The 20244-nt window shown below is 34.0% G+C and overlaps 1 protein-coding gene across 1 annotated transcript in view; it reads left to right on the top strand.

The window, feature by feature from the left end:
- Positions 1–796: 796 nt before the first annotated feature.
- Positions 797–20244, top strand: part of LOC134529582 (vesicle-associated membrane protein 2-like) — a 34599-nt gene continuing 15151 nt past the window's right edge. Inside the window, exons 1-3 of the mRNA XM_063363821.1 lie at positions 797–913; positions 11495–11600; positions 17954–18032. Of these exons, the coding sequence (XP_063219891.1) occupies positions 912–913; positions 11495–11600; positions 17954–18032 (187 nt within the window). The 5' untranslated portion in view covers positions 797–911. The remainder of the gene's footprint in view (positions 914–11494; positions 11601–17953; positions 18033–20244) is intronic.

Here is a 20244-nt window from a genome sequence, read left to right as displayed (position 1 = left end):
TTCTCTTGTGCGGACTAACCACAGTAATTTAGTGTCATGTGTTCCCTTAATTAAGTCGTGGGACCGTTCGTCCTCACTCGTCACGCCACGTCCGTATACTCTCGCAGTGACCCCAGCAGGTCCAGGTGCGCGGAGCTTAGGTCGACGGTGAAGCGGCCAGTCACGTGAACGTGTGACCTGTAGAGTGTACTCCGCAATAAATCACCAAAGGAACTCGTGTGTTTCATTAATAAGGCGTCCTGGGAGGCCATAACAGCCCGGGGAGTCCTTTGTCGCCGCATCCCTGCCTACCGCCACGAGGCCAGGAACCCCCCCCCCCCCTTGAGATTCAAAATTAACATACCAGCTTAAATTTACGTAAATTCAGATTAGGCAACGGGGACGGCGTCAGTTCAAACAAATAAAAAGTTCAGAAGCATGAAAACAAATTTTAAAAATCCGTCTATAACTCTGATTCAAAATTTAATTTCAAAATTAAGAAACATATTAGAAAAAAAATTGAGTTAGCTCAGACCAAAAATAATATTTGATTGTGTGACAAGATTTAAAACATATTTGAGGTTATCTGTCCAGATGATATATTGGAGACAAATATTTGTCAGTGTCACAGGGCCTTTATCCTTGAGGTTTCGGATAGTAATATTTCCATCTTTTGAAAATTTTTAACCCGGACCCTTTTTAAATATTAATACTTTCTTATTTTTCAATTGAGGGAAATAGAATCAGTCCTTCGAACAAAGCTAAGTTTGGCAACATTCGGAAAGGATAGTTTTTTTTTATTAATATTTCTGGCAACCCTGATTTCATCTGGAATGTCATTATAAAAGTTAAGGCAAGGACAGAACGACAGATATCACTTGTTGAGGTTATATTACGATTAGTATTAAGTTACTGTACTTCCATTTCTAAGAATGTAAGTAAGAAAGATAAGTTCGTGAATGTTTTAAGTTATTTCTTGATTAACCATTTTCTTTATCGCGTAAGCTTCTTATGTTTTGTGATATAATATATACACTGTAAAATTTTTAAGTTTAATAGAGGCACTTCCTCTGAAAAACTACTGTTTTTGAATGAAAATGTGTCGAACTACACTTTTTTTTTCTGCGCACCAATTAAAACTCGTAGTGACACTAATCTAATGGTGCAGAGTTTGTCCCATGTCTGTAATATGACTTTTGTCTAGAATATTAACCTTTGTAGGAGATTTGAATAAATCTTTTATGTCTCTTAGCCTTACGGTGAAGATGTAATAATATAAGAAAATATGCTTTATCGTGTAGGTGTATTTTTGAATATTTCCGTATGGAATTTTTTAGTAAATTTAGTTGTAAATGTAGAATGTACATTAGATATGTTAACTACAGTGGTGTTTGATATTACATTGGTAATTTTATTGTATAATATGGCACAATGAGCCAATCTTTTGCAGTGCCGACCGTCTGCCAGTAGTTATTTGGCTTCTGACTGGCTAAACTGTTTTTACGTGACTACATATCTACAGCTTATGAGCAGGGCAAAGTTGCACCAATGGAATTTGTGAATTTTGATTTGGTTGGTATGCAGGTCAGCTGCAGTTTAGAACAGTGTGCACTATTGGCCTTGAATGATGTGAACCAATCAAATGCATGGCAAATGTATGAAGGCTCAGTAACAAACAAGAAGGGAAGCCTACACTTCACATAGTTATAAGACCCTGCCGAGTAGTTCCGAAGTTCACCGAAGGGTAAATTTATGTGGTAAATATGTAGTTGAGCGGTATTTGCGAAAAAAAATGTTAAAAATCCGAAAATAATTTTATTAGACGCTCTTCAACTTCCTCTTTTCATTTAAAGCGGCAGAGGTAAGAAATTCCAAATACTTTAGGAGATATCGCCGTTCTTATTTTGCATACAAGACCTGTGTTTATAATTCGACCGTCGCCATTTTTTTTTATTTTGCCGTGTGTTTGTGAATGCCTAATTAAAGAAAATGGTCGATTATGTCAGGTCAGTTACATTATAAATACTTTGAAACTAAGCGTACATTACAAATAATATGAAATTATTTCAATGGTTCTTTAGTTTGTATTTATAATGTAACTGACCTGACCTAACAAACCAGGACAAAGGATGAACAGTAACAACTCACGTAAAATTTTTTTGTTACTTATTACTTGCGCAACAATAAAAAATAAGACTTTAAAATTAGAAACGTTAAAAACTCGCCTAAGTTGGAGGCGGTAATTAAACACTGTTTTAAAACAATAAATGAACTAAATAATCACGTATTGGTTCATTAGAATTCTGGCCTATCACGATCAATCACGTGACATCATTTTCCAATAAAAAAATAGATACCCGTAAACAAGAAACAATGTGGAATGCCACAAGAATGCACTGGTATAATTGTGATGAAATTTAAAAATTCGATATCTCCTAAAGTATTTGGAATTTCTTAACTCCGCTGCTTTTAATGAAAAGAGGAAGTTGAAGAGCATCTACTATAGGTATTTTCAAATTTTTAACATTTTTTTTTCGCAAATACCGCTCAACTACATATGATGAAATTTAAAAATTCAATATCTCCTAAAGTATTTGGAATTTCTTACCTCCGCCGCTTTTAATGAAAAGAGGAAGTTAAAGAGCATAGAATAAAAGTATTTTCGGATTTTTAAAATTTTTTTTCGCAAATACCGCCCAACTACATATTTACCATTTATGTCGTAGCGGCTTTTTCGAATGGAAAGAAAAAACTCAGAAAAAATGGTTTCACACACTACACACACCCCTAAATTTACCCTTAAGAGATGGTTGCATAATTCTTACTAGTTTGTGAAAAATAATAGTTTATAGCTTACATTACTATACCAACATCAGACGTCGCGGCTTCGAGGAACGAAAAGTAAAAAAAACCCGGGAAATATGTTTTTCAAGTAGGTACTAGACGTCCCTAAATTTACCCTGAAAACATTGTTTAAGTCGTACTGTGTGTGAAAACAGTTTAAAGCTTACGTTATAATACCTGAGTTTTCACATTGCTGCCTCCATTCATTGTTTACCTGCAATCGTGTATTTCTTGTTTAGCACAACGGTAGCCAACTATGTAGAATTAAAAATACGCTCATTCTTCCATTTATATATTAAAGTTTATCCTCGGATCGTGAAAGCTTAATCCTGATGGCATGATCCTTTTGGCTTGATCCTGTGGTACATGGTGGTATTGGTATACACAAGGAGCACATGATAATTTTTCATAATATGAAGATATTAGTGTTTAAAAAATGTAATAAAATAATTGTCATGGCTTTTCTGTGAATAAAATAATAAAATTCTGAAAATGGTGTTTTTGAGTTCTATAGATAGTCTTGTTTTACTCTTAAAACAGCATTCATAAATTCGTACTAATTTCTGATAGAAATTACAGATTATTGTTTACATTCCAAAGCCTCTGCGTTGACTTGGCTGCAGCCATTTTGTACTTTGTGTTGCTGATACTGTGGTTCTCCTTATATAAGAACATGTATAATTTGGATTTGGATTTTGTGATACAGTGAGGTAAATAAAAATTAAAACAAATATGTGAGTCCCTACAGTGCATCCAAAACCAAGCATCAACCTAGCATCGACAGGGATGTTTTTCATCAGTATGGAGGCGTGAATGCCAACTTGTGTGTAATAGCAGTAACCTGACGTAAAAAAAGAATTAGTACGTTTGATACATGTAATGACAATCCTTTTTATGTGTCAGGTTATGTGCTATTGCATGTAACAGGTGAGTGCTTCACACCTTCATATAGCTTTTTAAAAAAAAAAAAAACTTGTCAAGGGTCAATTCTTATGTTTGGATTCACAGTAGAAACTGGCTAAAGCACAGTGACGACACCGCATCACTCCAGTGTAATTTCTCAAAAGCCAGTAGGATAAAAGATATTTCTCATTTTGTTATGTATTTGTATATACTCACTTAGTGTAGGTCAGTGGCGGATACAAGAATTTTTTGGGGGGAAGGCGATTTAAAAAAAAATTAAAATTTTAACAGGTGTATTCAAAAAAATTAGACCTTGCTGGTATTCAAACCGGGAACACCGGGGCAGGAATCATTCATCCACCGTGGTCCCAAGGCTGTATGTTATCGACCACATTGTCGATGAGACTGGGTACCAAATAGCCCTAGGTTCCATTCTTTTGTACACCGTTAAATTAACTTGATTTTTCAGCTCGTGAGCAGGTAGTGACTATAGAGTAGTCAGTAACGATTGAAAGCAGTGGCGAATGCAAGGGGGGATGGGGAATACTTCCCCTCCCCAAAATTCTAAAAAAATCTAGCATACCCACTAACAAAAAGAAAGAATTAGGAAAAAACAGCAGACAAAGTGGTTGTATCTCCCCCCGAAATGAAATTCTGTGTATGCTCCTGAGGTGAAAGGCTTCTTCCGAGATAACTTTTGTTCTAGTTCTGTTACTTGTAAGAATAGCTGTAGGGAATCCTCCTTGTAAATACAATATAACAATGTTTTACTTTTTATATATTACAGATTATAGGAACACAAATTATATATATTTTTTCAATATATCCATGGGAACCCTGGACAGGTGATAAATTTTTTCAGGGACAATTTCACAATAGAAGAAAATGCTTATTTGCAATGTTCCCAAGGCTTAAAGTATTAAATTTCAAACAATGTTGATCAACTGGTAGGTAATATGATTTTTCTTTTATTGATATTTAAGATTTTTTTTTATAACAAACTAGCTGCCCTGCCCGGCTTCGCACGGCTATACTAATGGAAAAAAATTAAGCCACATCTCACATTTACAGTAATGGTAAATAAAAAAAAATTCAGTGAAAATTTATTACAATGCTGTATAATGTACCGGAGAGAAAATGAATAGCACCGATAGTTTCCCGACTCGTGCACGCAACGTACAACTGATGTACCTGTACTTCGCTACGGCAGTCTACAGGCAGATCACTCTTGCGCCGCTCATTATACATGCCCCTCCTTGTGGGTACGCCACTGCCGCGTGATGCCCGTTGCCATGGAGATGCAGAAGGCATGAACAATGCAAAATCCTGTTCTCATGCAGACAAAGTACCCACTGTTGCCTGGTTTTAACCACCCATGGGATCTAATTTTCGGAAAATATCATCCTGCGTAACATAAGGAACATTACTGTGAAGTTTCAAGTCTGTAAAATATATATGCTTGAAAAAAAGGGCAATAAAAAACAAATTAAACACAGAGAGAGGAAAAAAAAACAATAGTTTAGGTTTGCGATTTAAAGTGATAAAAAGCATTTAAATACTAATTGAACTCTTATGAGGGTACTGATTGCTTCGTTGTTAATATCACACGGGTGTTTTTTACTTGTATGGGAAAATTAAGAATGATAAGGCATCTAGTGCGTGGCAACAATGTTAATAGGCAATAGGAAATAAACTTCTAGTGCCTGCGGCATTGTCAACACACACTTCGTACGTGTACTGCATGTTGTATCTAACCCCCTCCAACGCATTTGATTCTAAATTGGACTTTTAGTAAGGATCCCTAATGTTAATGATGATATAATATAGCCTATAGCCTTCCTCGATAAATGTGCTGTCCAACACTGAAAGAATTTTTCAAATCGGACCAGTGGTTCCTGAGATTAGCGCGTTCGAACAAACAAACAAACAAACAAACTCTTCAGCTTTATAATATTAGAATAGATTTAACATTTTGTATTTATAGACTTATAGTATATTCCAGATAATCTTAACAATTTTGATAAGTTGCTAAGTCACTAAAAAAGTTAAAACATGAAACTACTTAATCTTAAAAGTTGTGGATTGGATCATAATGTTATACATTGTGAATAATGAGTTGGAATTGTGAGCAGTTATTGATAAGAAAGTTTGTCGCAATACGAGTCCAAAATCATTGGATTTGCCGGAATATTTTGTACTGCCATAGAAATTTACATATTTATAGCCTAAAATTTTTTTTAAAATTAGTACTAAGTATTGGTGAAGTTGTATTTAAATTTTTAGGTTTTCTAAGGATACTTACCATATTTAATTTGGTTTTTCTTGTTGCTACGTAGCCACAGTAAATAATGTTAATTCATTACCTGTGTGTTAAAAATATCAGTTTAAAATCTATGTTGATTATATACATAAATCATGAAAATGTCTCCGCTGAAACCCTTTCTCATTCAAACTGAGTCTCAAGTGAATTGCTCGATCGTGTAACTGAGTTTGCATTTGGAAATTACATAATTTTTTGTGTCAAAGCTGATTTTATTAAGTCTAGGTAGACATTTTTGACAAACATACATTTTTACAGCCATAGGCGCATAGATTAGGGGAGGAGAGGGACAGGCCCCCTGGAATTATAAGCTCCTTTCTGGGGGGGGGGGGGGGGGGGTCCGCCTGCTTTACTCTTGTAAAATCATAATCCCTAGGCTGAAGATTCTGCCAAACACATCCCCCCTCCCTTATTTTTAAATTGAGAAACTTTTTCATCTAAATCAATTATAGATCACTAGTTGAACTTGTTACTATGGATTTTAGCCTATCGTCATGAAACAAAGCACAATTACTTACATAAAAAAAATTAGCTAAATAAAATCTAAGCTTCATTTAATGAAGACGGTAAAACATTTATGGATTTAATTGGAATTATAATACAATGAAGTATCACTGTATTTTTTGACTATCGAACATGACCGGTCATGTTTATATTGGGTGTACAGAAAAAAAATTCTCAAGTCCCATGAATGTGGGTCATTTGGCAGAGCCTTATAACTACATAAAGTCTTGGCTTCCCAACCAAGAAGGTGATATGGTAAATGAAACAATGTTTTTAATAATTATCTTACATAAAATTACTTATATGTGTGCAAATACAAGTTTTTGTAAAATATGCAATAAAATAAATTAACAGTTTATTTACAAGCTACATAAATCTAGACCACCTATGGTAGAACATCAGTCGTTAAATTGTGCCAGGGGAAGCGCGGTGGTAGACAGGCTATCAGCACTTTGTGTCAAGAGCTTAAAGGACTTTTCTTAAAAATAAACTAAGTTTCTAGTAATACTAATGTTTTTTGCTTATCTGCAAAGGTGTATTTTCATGTTTGCTACAGGAATAGAAAACCGGGAAAAGTCATGGAATTTAAAATGATCAGAGAATTTCGGAAAATGTCAGGGAAATCACAACATCTTTCTGGAATCTGTTCTTTTGCTAACAAAAGTGAAATGGAAAATACAGCTTTCATTGACATTTATTCACCTCAAAAATTCGGTAATGTTTAATCATGTAATTATTAATTTGTTGTGGTATGCATAGGTTTTAATATGAAAATCACACATTTGAACGGCAAATAACACCTTCTTTTTCTGCAGAAAAACCGTCAACATCAAATAGTAGCGCCGCAAGATTGTTTGTGTCTGAAAGGTCAGTGAAATTTGTCAGTTCAAGCCTGGAAAATCAGGAAAAGTCATGGAATTTTTAAATTCTAAGCTTGTAGCAACCATGATTTTTCAATTACAAATCAGATTTAAAGATACTTGAAATTTGGGAACACTATGAAGACCAGGAATATTGTGGGGTAAAAATGATTGGGAAGGAGAACACGGATGGAAAATGCCTGAGAACATGTTAACTATATACACAATAAAACAAAATAAGAATAGAAAAGATTATATTTTGTAGAATCAAAACTGGTAAAATATACAAATTCCAGTGTTAATGCAAATCTGCACTACATTACTTGTTGGAGCCTGAGCGTAGCAAGCTTGCAAGCACACCCTTCTACATGGAGATTTTGTTAAAAAATTAAACTATAATGAATTGCACTAAACTTTTATTTCTTATAATCCATTCTGTTCACTAAAGGTTTCCATAAAAATTTGAAAACTATTTTTAGCGCACTTCTTACTCATAAACAAAACACTCAAGGAGCTTATACACAACTATGGCAATTCCATAGAGAGTAACAAATGCATTAAATAAATGAAGTAACACATTTTAACACTTCCCCTTGTTGCTAAATTAATTTTTAATGTTAACTCTAATGTATTTTCTTGAATACCCAAAGCATTTGCAAAATATTTCATCTTTGCCCTGCAGGACCTTTAGTCAAAATGTCTGTGTTTCACTTGTTTGAATGTAAGTACTTGAACATGTTACAATATTTTCACTTACATACTGTGAGACTTTATGATACACTGCAGGTATGGCTTTGGTGCTCACACTGCTCATGCTTTGGGAAGGCACGTTTCAGTTATTTTTGTCGTATTTTCTTTCAAAACCTTTAATCTATTCAACCATTCATACATACTACCTATATTAATTTTAAGAATTTTTCATCGTATTTAAATTATCCATTCCCATAATTTATAACATTTTTTGAGGGTTCAGTCACAACTAAAAATGTGTTTGTATAACTTAATAATTAAATAACCCTTGTAGTGTATTTTAAATTAGGTTGCCCCAACGTTACCATTACTTTAACCTTTGTTAAATAGTGGTAGGTACTGCAGAATTTAACACGAAGATCGCAAACACTTTTCAGAAGAATTTCAGCAAGTGAAGACAATGCAAAATGAAAGAATATTAATTTTATGAAACAGGACTACAAAGTCATGAAAAAATTATCTATTTTGGAGGCAGTTAAAAATAGTTATCAGTGATCATGAAATGATTAAGATGCAAACCTTTTTCTGGAAATCTGCAACAAATTATGAATTCATTTAAATGTTTTAATAATTGTTTTAAATCACAAAAATTCACATATTCACAAATTAAAACCATAACTAAATGGTGCACTTACGATACAGACCTTGAATTATTTAGCAAAAGTTCTTTACATTGGAACTGGAAAGCAAATAAATTAAGTATAAAAAACAAAAATAAAACTGGATATTTAAGATATACTGAAAAAAAAAAGGCACAAGTATTTTATATGAAATAAAATAAGCTTCAATCGCTGCTATCCAAACATAAGCAATGGCACCGATACATTAGTGACTTGTTCAGCATGAGACAGGCATGATTGATGAAGTTGATCTTATTAACGGACATAAATATGGCAAAATATAAAATTTAATAGGTAAAAATATTACTGAAAATATTGCAACATGCTGCTATAAAAACATTAGATTTTTTTTAATACTGCAATCCCTATCAAGTTTTGTCACATGAAATCACATTAGCTAAAATAGTTTTCAAGTAAATAGTGTTTGAGTTTTCTGGCTCCAATAATTCAAGTGTGCCAAGAATTTTTGTTGATAAGAAACATGCAAAATTCTAGGTTTTTGTTAGTTTTAAAAATTAAATTCAAAAACTAGTAAAAAGATTTTAAAAATTTATTATCTCACTTAAAAGAAGAGCTAAGCAATGAAATATCTAAGAACCTACAATTAATGATACCTATGTTATTTTTCCAAACAGTATTGTGATATTACGAGTAGATTTTTATTTGTAGACAATATTTACGTTGGTTTCTCATACAATTTTTGCTATATTGCAATGTAATTTTTTTTTCATTTTATGATTAAGTTTTTTGCCTTGTTGCTTTTAAGATTTTTTCTGGAATTTTTGTATTAAAAAACTATGTAATACCTATTTTATAAATTTTACTTGCCCAAAAAAACTATTTTAAGAAGCTGTGAAGCTTTTTTTTTTTTAAAAAAAACTTTTGTTAGATTGAAATTGGGAAAGTTCCCTCAGTGCTAATTATTTTTCAAAAAACTTGAGACCTAAGCATGGATTATTTGCAAAGATAGGCTGCACCGAAGTTTCCAGTCGAGTCAGTTTCGATGCTATTGTAGGCTGGCTGCAGTCAAGCACCGTGCTAACACTATCACTAAATTGTACTTAGTGAATTTTTTTTTTTTAAATTTGTGGTTTGTACTTTTGTTTTTGAGTGACTGGCATATGGCATCACTGAAAGCCAGAAATACTATATGCTGTGGTTGATTCAACTATGTACTTGTAAAGGTGTAGTGGTGATGTTAAAAATACAGCAGGATAATTTGTGTTTCAGAAGCTTGGTATGTTTGTGGTTCAGTTTGAAAATGGAAAATGACGAGAAATGTATATGTTCTTGTAAACTTGGTTATGTGGGGAAAAATTAAAATTGGTCAAATGAGAATTATATTAGTGGATTACACTTATTCTTTCATTTGAAAGGTTTATCTTACATAGTCAAATGCTAACAAATAAAATAGTATAGTTTAACTCTAATACAAAAGATAGGTTGAGCAGTTAGATAAACATGAGTTTTGCACTATGAGCCATTTTTCCTAAATAATTTCACAACTTGCTTTTGATTACAGAATCTGTATCATAATAATTAGCACGTTTTCCTGGAAAATATTTCTAGTGAAAATTTTCAATGAATTTACAAAAAAAAATTTTTTGTTGTGAAACAGGAAAATTTTCCATGTCCCTCAGCGATTGGGTTTATTTTATCTTGTGCTGTCGGTTGTCTACGAGATAATGTATCCTTAGTGACAACTCTTGAGCCGCATCCTAGCTCTTGTCGTTTTGTACCTGTTAAACTTAAATTTTCATCTGTTAAACTTATTGACAATTTTGATTTCCTGGGAATTGAAGCTGTTTAGCTAAGAATCAAAATCTCACCTTCCAATTTTCTCACGCTCGGCAATGTTTACTTGCCTCCTAATGTAACTCAGGTCAAGCACCATCACCTCTATTCTTCATAGTAAGTAGCAAGTTCCTGTCATTTCTAAAAATCATGTTTTGGTCCATGAAATAATGCAAATTAATACTGTTTTCATTGAACCACGTTTCCATAAGACAAATAATGTCATTAGTGGAGTTAGCACGGTTTAAAAATAATTCAAGAGCTTTTGTTCGAAGTCCCCTGATGTTTTGGTAGGAAATTAATCAATCTTTGCTAGATGTATGCACTGAAGGACACTAAAATGCTCCTCCTTGCACCGGGGATGAAGTAGAGTCCTTAATGGAAGGATTGGAGGTTGTGCTGCTAGCATTATTAGGCTCCTGAATGATTAAGACATTGCTGGCTACTTGATCTGGATGAAGTTTCCCATATAAAGTGCTTATAAGACATCCACTTGGCCAGAAAACAATATTGTTTAATCTATCAAAGTTCTCTTCCAAGATGGATACGTACATAGAAAGATGCAAACGTGTTAAATTTTGTACGAAGTTTTGTCACTTTAACTTGAGCCATGTTGATTTCTTGTGAAATGTAATCAATAATTTATATTTTTCCTGTATGGTTCAGAACACGTGACAAAAAGGTTTTTTGTCTTTTTATGAATTGGTTTAGAGACGGTTTTTATGGTAGAACTATTTCTAATTCTAACTTTGTTTTTTTTTTTTTTTCGGTCTTCAACACATTGAGTTGCAATATTCCCGTTATGTTCTATGTTACTCATTGGTTGAATAATATGTGCACTGAATATTTATACTAGTGTACTGAATTTGTGATTAGTTGTTAGTGTATCTTGGAGTCCCTGTGAGGTTTGCTTGTTCCAGGGACAATCAGGCAGGCGGCAGCAGAGATGGGTTTGGTGGGCCGCGTACGCCACAACAGCAGCAAGCTCAGCAAAACTTGAAGAAGACACAAGCACAAGTTGATGAGGTAACTATCAGCCTTCACTTGTTACAGTCAAATATTATGAAGAGCTGCATAGTTATAATTTCTGCATAGTGATTTACGTAAACTGAAAGAATGGAATTTTTGTGTATTCTATTTCAGATTCCCTAGGTGTTATCTATACTAATATTATTAAGAGTTAAAGTTTGTTTGTAACTTTGGATGTAAGGAGGGTAATCTCTGAAACTACTGATCCTATTCTGACAATTCTTTCACTAATAGGAAGCTACATTATTCCTGAGTGCTATAGGCTGTTTTTTACTCTTATAAAGATGTGTTTTCAGTGAGAAAAAATCACAATAACTATAATTAAAGTCAGAAAAAACTAGCCGTCTAGCTGATTTATCGGCGTGCGCTGCCTAAACATTTTGAAATTAAAAAAAATGTATAGCAAAAATATTGAACTTTATTATCTTTACAAAGAAGTCCGCAATACCATATATCTAAGTTTAATATTCCGACCACAGAGACTGTTTTTATGTTAAAAGTCCAAGAAATTTTACAAGATAAGGTTTTCAAGTATTCTCTATGAATATCTTTATGAATAATTTAATCAGTACATGTATGACATAGACATTGTTTTAATTTGAAAACTCATTTAGGTTAGGTTCTAACTTTTATCTTATTGAAGGCTTGTAGTAACTGTAATTGTATAATGGCAACATGCCTAAAAGAAAATCACAACTCTCACGAATGACATCTTAGACGAGAGCAGCAAGGCTACGCCGAACGGAAGTCTTCTACTGAAACCATGCAGCGTCTTGCGAGTCACAGAGATTAAATTTCGCAAGTTAGTGCTAGGGAGACCAGCACCGAAGGTGGGCCTCTAGGCAAATTGTTACAGGATGAATCATTGATAATATGGGACGAATGTGCTAAGAGTCATAGAGCCCAAGTTGAAGCTGTTTACAAAACGTTAAAGAACCTCGGAAATTTAGATGCCAGGGTTACTTTTGTGTTTGCTGGTGATTTTTAGCAGACACTTCCCGTCGTTACAGAAGGGACATGTGCAGATATTATTAAAGCATTCTTAAAATTATCTTGCTTATGGAGTTCCATTTAAAGACTGAATTTGCAAACAAACATGAGAGCCTGTCTTAGTGGAAATTTGGGTAATGATTTTCTTCAACATTTACTCAACCTTGGAAAAGGAGCATTTTCTTCAAAATTGAATGCTAACTGTGCTTAAATCGTACTAAATGAGACACGAGGTTGAATAGTTCACAGCCTGCAGCATCTTATAGATGCAGTATATCCTGACCTTGAAAAACTACTCGTTAGAGACTTTCATTGGCTCTGTTCAAGAGCAATAGTGTCACCTAGGAACGACACTGTCAATGAAGTCAACAATATAATTCTACAAAAAGTTCCCAGCCAAGTTAAAAACTGTAAGTCGGTTGACACAGTTTGCAATGTCGAGGATGTAGTCCACTATCCACAAGAATTTTTTAATTCACTGAATCCATCTGGCCTGTCACCTCACAAACTATTATTACAAATCTGTATGCCTGTCATGCTCTTAAGAAATTCAAGCTCACTTAATATTTAAAATGGCACAAGGCTACAATAAAAGACCTAAAAGACAACAATTGTGGCGACCCAGCGGCGGGCCAGTTGGTGTACATCCCGAGGATTCCAATGATCCACACGAACTTGCCAATATGTTTCAAACGGCCCCAGTTTCCTGTAAAAATTAATTTGCTCTGACCATTAATAAGCTCGGTGACAAACATTCTCTTTGGTTGGCATTGATTTACGAAAATTGTGTTTCTTCCATGGGCAACTAACTAACTATACGTTGGCTTATCATTAGTTGGAACTCTAGAAAACCAATATATTTTTCTACCAGAACATAAAACTACGGCTAACATTGTGTACAGATAAGCTCTAAACCAGTAGTTACTTTTTAATCAAAATAAACATTAAATTGTTGTCCGATAGACTATTTGTTGTTGAAGGTTTATAGGGTAATATGTAGATATAATATGTATAGTTCAAATCTAACGTGGGTTACACGGTGGGGCTCGGCTAGTAGTAGGATATATTTCTAAACAAAACACACAAATAACAGAATGGCTAAAGACAAGAAAATTAGAGGAACTGTAAAAGCTACTTGAAACACTCTAAAGGTAAAATCAATAGAGGCATTCAATAAGCAAAATTTTAATTGGAAGGAAAATAATGATGGTATAGTGCTGTATGATTGGTATATTCAACTACGATGATGCATAGTTTAATAACAATAAGATTCCTATGTCAGTATTAAATAAAACATCAAAATTCAATAGACTCCAAAAACACTGAATGTTTATGAATTTAAAAACACTTAGTTTTTGTTTTTTTAGTGCAGTCTGCTGAATGTATCAATCAATGTCTTTCCAAATTAAACATATATATATATGTATTTAATAAATATTTGTGATAAATGTGGCAAAACAGTGTAAATTGTTTTCCTTCATTAACTATATTTCTGGTTCTTGTTTTGCATCATGGACAAAACAATTGCAGAGCACAGCTTTTGTTCATACCACATCTCAGTTTAGAAAGAAGATAATGTAATATTTTGCAAATCTAAATCCAACTTTTATTAAAGCATCTTTGCTATAGTATTTTTATTTCTAGTCATGTTTGAGGATGTATGATTCTGAACTGATGGAAGCTTTTATTTTTTTATTGTAGCGATTTGAACTGTGCGCGCCGCATCGGCCTCCGGCACTCCGCTCCCCTCCTCCTTCTCCCTCCATTCCCTCCCCTCCTAGTGGTTCTATGTCTACTCGTTCACCCCCTTCCCCCTCGTGGATTGGCGCATGCGCGCGCTGCGGCGCGATGTTATAAAACGAGTTGTAAATTGGTCAGGAGCCTCTTTCTTTCTTGATTTTTGTCAGGCTCGGTTGTCAGCGTTGTAATCTATGAGCATGTAGTCGATTAGGTTCACTTAGAACTACGTGTGTGTGCGACCTCAGGGGAAAAATGTAAGTTGGTTTGAAGTGTCTGTGAGGCGGTGGCCCTCGCCTTAATGTAGTCATATATTTGTAAATTGGTTTGTCTAAATTCCCTTTCAGCCGTCACCTTAAAAATTATTCAGTTTGGATTAATGATTTAATGTAACTTAACTGGAAACTTAGTATTTTTTATTGGTAACCATCTTCCCGAGACGTCGTCGCACGTATTTGATCTTTTCTTAATAATGTAACAATTTAAATGTAACTGCACTTTGCAGTAGGTTTGTCAATGTAACGCTTTTCCGTAATTGTAACTGCATCTTGCAGCAGTTTGTAAAAGTAAATAAGTTTGAACTGTAATGCATACTTGGCACTGCTTTTAACTCGCGTTAACGGCACGTTGTATAATGGGAACGCTTACACGGTGTAGCCGGCTTACCCTTGAAGCCCGTTTTGTCTAGAATCATTGTTTTTGATTATTGTATTTAACCTTCCCTAAATTGTATTGACTTAACTTCATCAGTAACCTTATGTTATGATTTGTTGTTTGAATAAAATGTCTGTGTACCTGATACCTTTTACCTTGCTTACCTAAACTGCTCCATTCACGTAAACCGCAGTCCTTGCCAGGTTCTGGCCATCCATCCCAATGCTCCAAAGCTAGGGAAGCTTTACATTATCATTAATCCATGTTAGAAAATTCTTTTTTGAAGATGAGCAAAAAATTTAATAAATGGCTGGGAAAACAGAAAATGCAAGAAATATATGTACAATTCTGTGACAGTGTGAAAAATCTGTACTTGATAAAACACATTTCTAGAATCCATGTTTATGTATAGTTTTTTGGTAGTAATCTCAGACTTTTTTGTGAACTTTACTATGTCACATGTTTAGTGCTAACTGAAAATTATTCTAGTAGAGAAATATACAGAAATTTCAATGTGAATAAAAAGTTCAAGTACTTTGCCTGGTTTTAGTAATCATCTTAAAATTTATATAATTGTAAAATAGAGAAGGCTTTCATGCTTTAACTAAATTTGAGTTACTGTCTTTTAGTAGCTTTCCAGCATATTTTTTAATTTGTTTTAGTATTGTTTTCTATTTTAATTAGTTAAATGATATGCACTACTGTTGCAGCCAGTCATTGAGATGTTATTGAAACGTAAGTATGTAAATCATCTACTAAACAAGGCTATAATTATTATGTGTTGTAGCATTCATAATTATTAAGTGTAGTATAAATATATGTAATGTGTTTGTGAATCTTATAAAAATAGCAAAAAAAAATACCATTTTAAATTGGTTTTGTAATAAAACAATTTCTATGCAAAGCAGTTGGTACAAAATAATACAATAAAATTAAATCACTGTATTAGAAGTCTGAGCTAAAAGGCAAAGTGACATCACATGGTCATGAACGAAGGTTTTGAGCAAGGGAGCTCCAAGGATATTTAAACCACTTGGATGCTGACTCGGTCCTCTTAAACTTGTCATGCCAGGGGTTGGGGTCAAACCGTTGACACACGCAATATAAGCAAGGTGGGTTAAGTATAATGCCAGTGGAGGATCCTAAATGTGAATGGAGGACTTTTTCATAAGTAAGTTACAGTAAGAATACTAAAGGTTTTCAGTAGAAGTATTCTAAATGTGTGCAGTATGAAAGAGAACATGTTTACTGTGATGAGGTGGGGAGAACTATGCAGGCTGGGGTTCCTCTGTCATCATGGCTGGCAGTTATCTGATTATGACCTGGCCAGCTAGGCTATAGGATATATTTAGTGTTTTTTATTTGTCTGCTTAATATTGGCTGGGGCTCCTCTGTCATAACTGGCAGTTATCCACTTACGACTTGGCCAGCTATGCTAGAGGATATGTTTACTCTTATGAATTGGTCAGCTGGCAGATAATCACATACGACCTGGGCAGAGGACTGTGGGGTGTTTGGTCATTGCCTTTTGTGGATTTAGATGTAGATACAACAGAACCTCTTGTCCAAGTGATAAACTTTATCCTGTGATAGTTGGTTTATGAGTTGGGCATTCTGACTTTTTAGAGTGTTTAAAAAGTGTTATGTTTTGGCTAGTAATGCCTTAATGCTAATGAAATTTACATTTTAATGTGTTCGCTTTCATCTAAATGCTACTACTATTGTATGTAAAATATGTTTTGGAGAAATTAGAAATTATTGAATAAATTTTTTAAATGTTCAAGATGCACCTTTTTTAAAATGATTTTAGGATTTTTAAAAAGTTTTAACAACCACAACCTTTAAAAAAATATTTATATTCCCTCTAACTTTGGTGTGTTCATTTTTGCCTATAACCAAAATATTTTTTGAAGTTTTGTATGCCCTTTAACATTGGCATATTTTATCGCAGTTATTCTCTTTTTTTTCTCTTCAACAAGCTCTTATGTTCTACATTTTTATGGTAGTTACCAGCCAATAGATAACAATTTTAATATTGTATCATTGTATCATCTGTAGTTAACTGCTGTTATTTTCAATTAAGGTTTATGTGATTTATGCGATAGCATCTTGTTCAAAGTGAGATAGGCTAACTATTTAGTTAATGTATGTGCTATAGGACTTTGTCAGCCTCGTTTGAGTAGTATTTTATAACCAATTTAACCGATTAAGAGGAACAAATAAAAAAATTTTTTAAATTTAATAGTTAGTCAGAAGTGTTAAAATGTACAAATATTTATTTACGAACAAAGAAATGTCTTTTTTTTTTTTTTTGCTAGAATTACGGGAACAAATATTGTGTAAATTGATATGCACATTTGTAACTGTATTGTACAAGTGTGTGTTTTTTGGGATTACACAATGATGCTGTAAGTCTCACTACTTGGCAAGATGGCATTGACAGGTGACATGTTTATATTGTTTTTTTGTCAATACTTATAAAAGACATTTTCTGCAAGTGTATTCTCGTATATCGAGTTTCCTCAAACTCTTACTAAGTTGGATTTTCGCTATCCTTTATTGACTTTGGTCTTTATTGATCTGACTTAACAAGATTTTACTTACAATTTATGACAGAATGTCATCTAATATCACCGGGAGTCTTAAAGTAGTGATGAGAAATTTTGATATCTTTTGAGGTGTGTTTCTGCTTATGAAATTTATTTGTGGAATTAAATAGAAGGAATTTCATTCTTCAAAGCCTATGCTTTGACTGGAAAATAAAGCAATTTTTTTTGTAGAATCTGCTTAGTATTTTTAGTAACTGTACAAAAATTTATTTTATTGATATTTTTATATTTAGTTTTTTTGGACATTATAAACAGAATCAGTTAATAAGCTGTCATAATTGTCTAATTTACTATACTATAAAAAGTGGATCTAACTTTATTGTTCTGATATATTTTTATATAGAAGTGCATGTTTGATAGGTGGTCGGGATCATGAGGGTGAATGTGGAGAAGGTCTTGGAACGTGATTCTAAACTGTCAGAACTTGACAACAGAGCAGGTAAGCAAGTTTGCTAATATTTTTTTGTGTCTAGGGGTTGATAAAATATTTAGGATTTTTATAATTTTTGATATTTGCCTTTCTTAGGTATGCTTGTTAATGAAGCCTGTTTATGCATACACCAATGACTATGGGCTCATCAGTTACAGAATGGACATCACTCATATCTCTTGCAGAGCCAGATGGTGCAAATGGAAAATTGGTGTCTGTCTCGTCAACATTGTCTTTAGAAACTAGAGACAATTGGGTTGGGGGGGGGGGGGGGGGGGCTGGGTCAAATTCAGGTCAAACCAAACATTCCAGTTTATCATGGTGGCCCAAGAATCACTCCAGGCAAATGTTGGATTAGTTTCTAACGATACGTCATGGCTAGGGCTGGGCGATTCCACAGATTTCATTTCCATTCGATTCCGATTAGAATTACTGTAAAAAAAATTGAAATTTCAATTTTGATTCAATTCCTTAATTCTAGACCAAATGCATAAGGTAATAAGTGTAAAAAAGTTAATAACAATGTAGGCAAACATTCTTTAATCTTTAGATACATATTTCTTAACCAATATTACAAACAGATGATATTACTTACCCTAATTTCTTACATATTTGAAGATAAATGCCCTTTAAACTGGTACTTGGAAATAGTGTACATTACTCAAAAGCATACATACTATTTTCTATAAATAAACAGAATAAGAAATCAATTATTTCACTGTTATTGACACTATCAGTTTTATTGCTAATTAGCATTTATGTTTTCATGTAAAAACAATAACTGTTCAACAACATCTGGCGAGAGGCATTGCCTTCGAGATGTTACAATGTTTCCAGCAGCAGAAAACAAACGTTCACTGGGAACTGATGTTGCAGGAATGCATAGGAATCTCCTGGCAGCAGCTGAAAAATATTTGTATGCAGTCTTGTTTTCTCTCCACCAGTCGTATGTGTTAATATGTCTTTTCTCAACAGGTTCATTGAGGTATCTTGATATCTCATGCTCCACCGGATCACTGAATGTTCCAACGAAACAAGATTCATTCTTGGCACATTGTTCCTCGAAATTGCTCCAAATATTTACAGGTGGCCCAGCCTGACATTCAATTTGTCCTGTCTACGCGAATGCACTCGGCAGGCACATTAACATTCTTATGAAAATGAATAATACGCTTTATTAAGGCAATTGCCTTTTCTCGTTCGTGAGCTTCAAGTAGAACTGCTTTAAACCTGGGGTCAAGAATCATACCCGCGACATGTTCTCCCGTCAGTTTAATATGTGTAAACCTTGATAACATAGCCTTCGACAGATTCCTGGCAAACAAAATTCCATCTCCCGACTCTGCTTTTGATACAAAACAATATAGCATATTTCTTATACCATCTATGATGGGTATAATCTTGAAATTGTAGGGAAATTCTGGCTACTGAATTCTAGAGTTGCACGATTTAGAGGTTCAAGAACCTTAACTACACCTTCAGCTAGTTTCCATTCATTTAAATTCAAATTGTCAATGGATCCAGATGATGCAGTTTCTGCTGAAATTGGTTCTTTTTGTTCAGCAAGTCTCTGCAACATGGCAAATTCGCTGTTCCAGCGAGTTTCAACTACTTGAATTAACTTGTGTTCAGATATTTTCATTAAAACTTGAAGATCGTGGGATCGTTGACGGGCTTGTGTGCTGCGTCTGTAGTGCCCTACAATTGCACGAGCTTTCTTGCAAAGGGTCTCAATTCCAGGCGTTTTTTTTCTTTGCATCATTGATTGCCAGTTGTAACGTATGACCCAGACAACTGAAGGCAGTCCAAGTTGTCTTTGACAATGCCAACTTGATGTTTCTGGCATTGTCCGACACAACATATACTGGTAGCGAGTTTGGAATGTTATACTTTTCAAACATTCCAGTTAAGGTATGTGCAATTGCAGGTTCCAGTGTTTTCACCTGTGAAGGGAGAATTTTCCAGCATCAAATGTGAAGGTGCAAAATTTTCATCAAGGTAGCGAGCTGTTAATGATAAGAAAGAATCATTAAGGTCTGTGGTTAAAGCTATGGCATTTACTCCGGTGTCAATGTCTGTTGCCAGTTTTGTTTTTATTCTTTCAAGACGATGTTCATAAAGATCTGGAATCACACGCCTTGCAAACGTTCTACGGTCAGGCATGCTATATTTTGGTTTGACCAGTGACATGGGGTCTCTAAAACCTGTATCTTGGACCATG

This window comes from Bacillus rossius, chromosome 2, assembly GCF_032445375.1.
Source record: "Bacillus rossius redtenbacheri isolate Brsri chromosome 2, Brsri_v3, whole genome shotgun sequence".
NCBI lineage: Eukaryota > Metazoa > Arthropoda > Insecta > Phasmatodea > Bacillidae > Bacillus > Bacillus rossius.
This window is presented reverse-complemented; position numbering and strand designations above follow the sequence as displayed.